Below are 8210 nucleotides of genomic sequence, written 5' to 3'. Positions count from 1 at the left end.
CACCTGCTTCTGACTCATTACACACAGACTTGGCAAACTAAACACCTTTTAGCCTAGCCTGAAATCCCTTAGTGTAAGAATGTAACCCAGAATAAACAATGCATCTCTTTCCAATACTGCAATAACAGTATCTTCTAATATTAGAATCTTAAGAGTAATTAACTGTTTTACTACCTCAAATCCCTATCCTAATTAGTTAATTTTACATAGTGAGATGTTTAACCTCTTTAGGCTGAACCCAGATAAGTTTTTCCACTATTCACCATCACTTCTAATGGTCGGTTGTTTTTACTTCAATTGTTAGCTATTTTCTCTCCTTCTCTAATCGATGCTCTCAGCTGACACCCCCCTTCCGGATCTTCTAGGCACTAACAGGTGATCTTCACTTGCTCCTTTATCTTCCTCTGTTGTTTCCTCCTGACGCATTTTCATCACAGGTAAAGTACCCAATCTGTCCACAATTATAACAGTCTTCTGAAAGTTGGTGAAAGTGTAGCTGAAATCTTCCTCCTCCTTCTATTTCTTCTCGTCCTCTTCCTCTCCAATTCTGTGTCTGTCCAGAAACTGGCTGTGGATATGGAACATCTGGTACCCCCCTTGGCTGGTACAATTGCATTTGATATTGTTCAGTTGAAGCTGTAGCAGTGATTGTTGATTTGGTTCACTCTGATTCTTCATAACCAAAACTTATTTTCTCCTTCTCCTTCTCCAATTCTTGGGATCCTTTTCTCAGCAGTTTCTCCTCTTCTGTATCTTCAGCTGTATTACTTCTTCTAAACTATTTGCTTTATCCAGGCATGATAAACATCGGTCTATATATCTATTTCTTCTTTGCTAGTCATTGTAGGATAAAATCTTCTTGAACATAAAGCACCCTTAATCTCCAAATCTTCATCGCTTTCTTCATCTTTGCTTTCATCAGAGATCAAATCTCGTGTATCCTTCTTCCTTCAACTTCCATCAGAGATCAAATCTCTAGTATCCTTCTTCTTTCCTCTCTTGCCAACTTCCTTCTGATCACAGAGTCATCTCCACCCATGACCTCTTCATCATCACTCATCTTCATCATCCTCATCTTCTTTAAGTTCCATCCTCCTTAACCTCCCTCTTTTCTTCCAGCCTTCTGGAGTTTTGATTCATCTTCATCGTCGTTTCTGCTTGTCCTCTATCTATTATTCATCTTCATCTCTGATGCAACAATCACCCTCCTGGATGATCACCGGAAGCTGAGGATAAACATCCCTAAGCTGTACTTTTTGCTGAATCCGTATGTGAGAAAGGTGTACTAACTTCTGCCATTAGTTTTTCTAACACTACTTTAGTTAAAGGATTACTATTTTGTCCCCTATATCAACCCTTTTATATTCCTTTATTATGAATTATCTTATTTTAGACTGTATAGCCTATGGCTTCCCCCCTCTAATTATTAATATAACCCTAACAACTCCAAAAAAAAAAAAAAAAAATCAATCAAAATATGAATATTAAAAAATTCAATTAAATGCCTTATTCAAAAACCATTTAATTAAAAATAAAAACCAATTAAAAACTCAATTAAAAATTATGAATAATTTAAAACAAATTTTTTATTTCTATATTCTATGTCACCAATTTATCAATTAGTGTTGGCTATCTTACCACAACCCATCAAATGCAAGTAAGTAAGTCAACTTCAAAGCAATCCCCAAAAACAAAGCCTCTAACCATTCAATACTACAATTCCCATAAACCCCCTTGCTCTATAGGCACCTAACTATCTTAAATTTACAGAATAATGTCAGTCCTTGATTCCCAACACAACTCCCATCAAACCCCAGTGATACAGAGCCTCCAAAATGCAATTTTTAATGAATCATTTGCCAAGCCTATGTAAAATTGTCATAACATCACATATTTTGTTAGGATGATTTTGTGAACTAGCCTGATATCTGATCCTCTGCCTCGTCACACCTTGTCACGTGACGCACGTCAGTCACACGTTAGCCCCTCCTCTCTCCTGTCGTATCGTATTGCTCCTCTCAGATGACAGAAAAACAGAGACACAGAATCACATTTTTAGTAGTTAATGCAATCACTGAGTTATTTCAACCATATTCAATATTCCTTCGTTCACCCATTATTCACTCTAAGACTAACCTCAGAACTAAATAGATCGCTCAAAAACATTTTTATTTTATTTTAATCCGTCATTTAATTTAATTCATTATACTCCGTCAACATATATTTAATTTATAAATTCAATAGGTCACAAAACAAGTTTCATCTTTAACCAACCGCAGTTTAAACTAGAATACTCGTGTTAAAATCTCTCCTCTTTGTCTGTGTCCATTTCTCTGTCTCCCCCTGCAGCCCCCAGATGGGACCTATGACCTTTACCCATAATGCAGTGTTTTGTAGGCTTAGCACAACCGCATGTCGTAGTTTTAGTGCCGTAAACCAAAACGTGTCCTAATCTCGTGTCATAAACTCCCCCTTTCTGTAGTGTAGTGTCGCAAAATCATGCACATGCGCACAGCCATTCAAAAATACCTTTTCACCGTGGAAGGAAGATTTTCTACTCCCTCCTCAAACAGACAGAATAACAGTCCAGCTGTACCTCCCGTTTCCCCCTTATAGTCAAACAACATTTAACAGCGCTCACAAAACATATAACCTGACTTACACACAGAGACAAGTTTAAGAGACTTTAATCCATCGCAATGGGGTCTCTAAGGATATCCGTTAGCATGTAGCACACAACACAATTAGCATTTAGCATTAGCCGCCATGTACCATGTAGCATGAAACACACTCCCATTTAGCATTAACATTAGCCTTAGCCTTTAGCTAACTGCGGCCTACCATACAAATAAATATCCTGCACTGCCCTTATTCCCTTTAAACATATTTATCCTACCGTTTTTGCTACCGTGACTTAATGACCATTACACCGAGAAATCAAACCCAACAAACCCCCCGTCGGACGAGAGTCGAATCATAATCACAATCAGATAAATCCCATTAATCAGAGTCTTCCTTTTAAAAAACCCACCGTCTGCCCATTCTATCGTTCAAACGGATTTGCCGGCCCAACATCTAAAATGGCCCCCCCTGGAGGTCTTAAAGCGGTACAGTGCCCTAAAGATGAATGCGCATATCTGCCTTAATTGTACCCTTTCAATACTTAAATCCTACCGTTTAATGCTCTAAATTTCCCATTGCCTACCGTTACCAATTGAATATATTTTAACAGACTCTAGTCAACAGCAATAACGCCACCCGAGGCAAGGTCGGAATGGTACATCTCTCCAGTGTACACAAGTCGTATCCAATCTAACAAACTCCGAAGCGGTAAGAAAAACTCACCCTTGTTTGGCCATGCTTCAAAGCGAGTTAGCTTGGCGGTTGACTGAAACAAAGAAGAGGCGCAGACCAGTCCCATCTGGGTCGCCATTATGTCGTATCGGATGAGTGGTGGCCAGTTATTGCTGTCAACAAAGAGTCTGTTTATGCTGCATCGTGTTAGAGGCTTTTATTAAAATCACGAGGTTACAGCATAAGTTACAGGTGACATGACACCCGGAGAGTGACGCCTCAGAATGGCTGCTCGTTCTGACTTTCTTCTTCGTTTTCCCCCCTATTTATAACAATGATGCTCCCTCTTCTGGCCAATCCCCAGTCTCCCCTGTCTACAACACACTTCCGGTCTGTGGTATGTGACGTTACACTAAAACATATACTAACATAAACAACATTCCATTTCTTCATGAAAAACATTTAACAAAGACATAATCTTCATATACGATACAACTACAAGAAACGTCTGACCTCTGTGATTGCCAACAAGGGTTTTGCCACCAAGTACTAAGTCATGTTTTGCAGAGGGGGTCAAATACTTATTTCCCTCATTAAAATGCAAATCAATTTATAACATTTTTGCCATGTGTTTTTCTGGATTTTTTTGTTGTTATTCTGTCTCTCACTGTTCAAATAAACCTACCATTAAAATTATAGACGGATCATGTCTTTGTCAGTGTGCAAACGTACAAAATCAGCAGGGGATCAAATACTTTTTTCCCCTCACTGTAACATATGAACATTAGAATTGCAGGAAATTAGCTTTAAAACTGCAAAATGTTCTCTCCATCACATGGCAAAATGTGTAGAATTGCAGGAAACTAGCTTTAAAATGGCAAGGCTTTCTCTCCGCCCTATGGCAAAATGAGTACAATCGCATGAAATAAGTTTTAAAAAAGCAAAATGTTTTCTCTGCCCCATGGAAAAATGTGTAGAATTGCAGAGAATTTGCTTAAAAGCTGAACATGTTTCTAAGGGGCGACCTCCAAGGGGCACCCCTTAGAAATTCTGCAGGGGGGTGTGATACAGCAGTGGTACGCCAGTGGCCTTGGGTCTCCATTTTGCTGTCAAAACCAGTTGGTAAACACACTTACTAACCCTGTAAGTCAATCAATGGGGCTCACACAAACAATAAAATGTATAGTGATGGGAATTACAGTAACGGCTTTATTAAATTAGTGCAAAAGACAGACATAACTCATTCAAAATATTATATTTTTCTTTGCTTTATCGTGAATAATGGGGTCTTCCCCCATACATACCTTTTTTTTTACGAGCGCAAAAAACAAACCATCAATTCAATAGCGTTCCTTGACCTCTTTGTGTGTGTGTGTGGGGGCAGACAGATTGCCATACTTCAAAGCAAATGAAAACTCCAGATCAGGGGTTGGAACCGGTTCAGAGAACAGAACCAAAAACCAGATTTTTTTTTTTCAAGGAACAGAATCAGAACCGGGAACAAAAGTGATCTATACTGTTCCAGAACAGAACCGTTATTTTAAACGCATAGGAACCGGTTAATTACGCATCAGGATTTTTTTTTAGGTCCCTCTCACAAAAAACGCAACAAAGTGCCTATGCAAAACCCTCACTCTGTCCCTCAGAAACGTATTCCAGCGTCTCCCTGCCAGCTGAAAATCTTTGCCAGCTGAAATTCTTTGCCAGTGTTTGTGTGTGTGTAGGCTACCTGCCCCTCCCACTACCGTAGCCTACTGACATTATAAGCGTGATTCAGAAATTAGGGAGAGATTTTAAATTAGAAAAGAAAGGATTCACTTTTTCAATGCTAATTAAGGATACTATATTTATCATGTTTCACATTGGATTTATTAACTACAAAAAGGTAAGATGCGTTTTTAATTCTGGTAGCTAGCTCTGGTCCAACGTTAAGCCAACTCTCTGAAGTTCAAAGATGTTCAAAGTTCCTCCATTGAAGCCGATCCCCCGTAGGTATAATTCTGTGTGCCTAATTCAGAAAATGCATGTCATAACAAGATGCCCAGCACTTCAAGCCAAGCCTCCTCCCCCACCCTTTCTCCCCAACCGCAACATTTCCATCGCATCTTGCGCTCTACACTTGTCTGTCCATCGCGTATGTAAACAACTATAGCTTGCCCGCTCCATAGCAAGCTGCTCAATCCGCACTGATTGGTGAAGTAATTTAATGTCGAGCTAAATGTAAAAAAAATATCAGAAAGGAACAGAAAAGGAACTATATAAATCGTTACTTTTTTGGGGTTCGAACCGGTTCAGAACTTTATTTTGCAGGTCGAAACAGTGGAACGGAACAAAAAAAATAATGATTCTGTTCAGAACGAAACGATTGGAAAATAATTTCGGTTCCAACCCCTGCTCCAGATGTAAATTAATCACAGATTTAAAAATAGAAAAAAAGATTTACATTAAAAATAGGAAACACATCGATAGCATTAGAAATAGTGCCTAAAGTCCACAAAAATGTTTCCGTTTTTTTTTCTGTAAGGGTAATTGAAGAGCCTGCAGTCCAAGTACATAAGTTAATTAATATATTTGTACAATGGTAAAAAATAAAATATATAGTGTACTTTTTTTTTTTTAGTTTCACACCGTTACTATAAAGAAATATTGTTTTCCACTCCATGACAACTAATTCAATAGAAACAAAACAAATCAAAAAAGACTCCAGAAACTTCTGACTTGAGAAGGCTACCATCTTGCCCTAAGAGACCACAACCACTGCAGACAAAAACAGGCTTTTTTCTCTCATTACAGTAGGAAACAAGACAAAATACACTTGTTTGTGACGAGAAAATAAAGTAATACATCAAAAGGTTTATGCTTTTCCCCATCCAGTATCCAGTAGCTCAGACTATGCAGTGTTTCCTTGCCCAGCGAAAGAGTCCATTTAGGCGGTGGTGTCAGTGACAACGCAGCGATGGAGGGAGGAGACAGGCAGGCAAGGGGCGGGAGACGGACGGGCGAGGGAGAAGACCAGGGGCAAGGACAACTGTTCAGGTGAGGGGGAACAGAGCTAGGGGCGGTAATGGACGTAGAGACGGGTGAGGTAGAGGTGAAGGGGGGTAACTAAAACCTGGTGGGGAGCCAGGGGGGGACGGCTGGGTGAGATAACGTTGAGACACCCAAGAAGCTTAATACCACAGAGGTCCAGTCTGAATTGTGTTTTTAAAATTGTTTGCTAGTTGTTGTCGTTATGGTGAGAGGTCTTCTCTTTCCTTAGGCTTGGTCACGTAGGGGAGATATGGTGTTTTTCTTCAGTGTTGCAAGTAGACTACAGTAGGTTTCAGCACAATTTACAGGCCTGAAAGGAGAGAATAGAAAAAGGAGAAGAGAGAAGGGACAGAGAGAGGAAGAGAAAGATAAACATATGGTTAAGGGTATCTTCAACACAGATCAGTTGCAATCAATTACACAAAGACAGGTGATAAGTATCCTACATTAAAGATTCAGGATGGAGAGGACAGAGAAGATAAAAAATACACACCCTTGGTACAGATTTAGATAGAATATAGAAACTCAATGACTGGACATGGAAACATTTGCGGGCTTGACAATGACACGTCCTCCTCTGCCATGTCCCAGGTGAATGAGACAAAATGTACCTCTTTTCTATAGTGGTGATGTATCACACACTTCTGAAGACCAGCAGAAAAAAACATGTATTATAGCCTGGTTCCTTTATATCTACACAGGGTCATTTATGAAGAGTTACATACAAGTAGAGTAGTAAAGGTATCATAAATATCTTACAATTATATAAATCAGATTACTGCATGATAACTTTCAATACACAGGCTGTTACAGCTAGTGCTATCAGTATATACCTTTCTTCACACACAGACAAAGGCATACACACCGCAATATGAAATATGAGATGTTATCAATCCTTCTGCCTGTCTCTCTCTGCCATCCCTCTCCTCTGGACTAGTCTCCATTCCTCTATGCTGTAACTGTGGGCTGTACTCAGAACTCTCTCCATATCTGTTTCTCTCTTTCTCTGTCTCTGGCTCTACATTATGACATATACTGTAGCCACTGTATGAGTGTGGTTGTTTTTCAGCCCTGTCTGGACAGTAAGGACAGACCCTTCAGGACCATAGGACTGATCTTGCCTGAGCTCACGACTCCGTGTAGAAGTGTGTGTGTCGTTTCTATACAGAAAGAGATGAAAGTTCCTGACTTTTTCTGAAGATCTGTGAGTCTTGAGCTGTCAGTCCAAGAACAAATGCAGTGTAATGGTTTAGCTTTATGTAGGTTTTCCTTTCGTGATCTACAAGTAAAATGCATGCAATGTATAAGTATCAAGTATATAAATGAACATGATCACACTAATATTACTTTGCTTGATAAATTGGGCATATGGCACATTTAGTCAGCTTGATATGTATTCTGACTGCAGCTACAGCTGTCTACAACTTCCTTTTCTTTGTTTAAGATTTTTGGGGTTGATGTAAGACTTTTCTGTTTTATTTGATGTGATATCTGTCTCTCTTTTTCTGTCTGTCTTTCCTCCTCTGTCTCAAATAAGATTAGGGAGTAGTTTTGAGAAATGTGAAATGTAATTTTGAGAGACATTCTGAAATGAATTGGCCCGTAGACATAATTTTTTTCCGGAGCGATCGTAGTATGCCTGATTCAATGGGGGGAATATCTAATGGGAGGTACTATTGATTTTTTAAATTCTCACAGTTGTTGTTTTCCACTGGCCCTCTTTTCTATTTTGTAAGTCTAAGTGATTCTGAAAAGGAAATATAAGTTGAACAACACTCTGGAGCTGCGTGAGATACGTTTAGCAAATGTAATGAGACTCTGGGAAACTTTATTCATGCGTGCAGGCCTTGAAACATACAAATTCTTCCCCCTCTGGCTAAAAACTC

The 8210-nt window shown here is 39.2% G+C and overlaps 1 protein-coding gene across 1 annotated transcript in view; it reads right to left on the bottom strand.

Moving 5' to 3' along the window:
- Positions 1–4676: 4676 nt before the first annotated feature.
- Positions 4677–8210, bottom strand: part of LOC121576676 (cadherin-13-like) — a 670880-nt gene continuing 667346 nt past the window's right edge. The window contains exon 15 of the mRNA XM_041890029.2: positions 4677–6634. Coding sequence (XP_041745963.1) covers positions 6627–6634 — 8 coding nt within the window. The 3' untranslated portion in view covers positions 4677–6626. The remainder of the gene's footprint in view (positions 6635–8210) is intronic.

This window comes from Coregonus clupeaformis, chromosome 29, assembly GCF_020615455.1.
Source record: "Coregonus clupeaformis isolate EN_2021a chromosome 29, ASM2061545v1, whole genome shotgun sequence".
NCBI classification, from domain to species: Eukaryota; Metazoa; Chordata; class Actinopteri; order Salmoniformes; family Salmonidae; genus Coregonus; species Coregonus clupeaformis.
The sequence above is the reverse complement of the archived record's forward strand: the minus strand, read 5'-3'. Positions and strand labels throughout refer to the sequence as shown.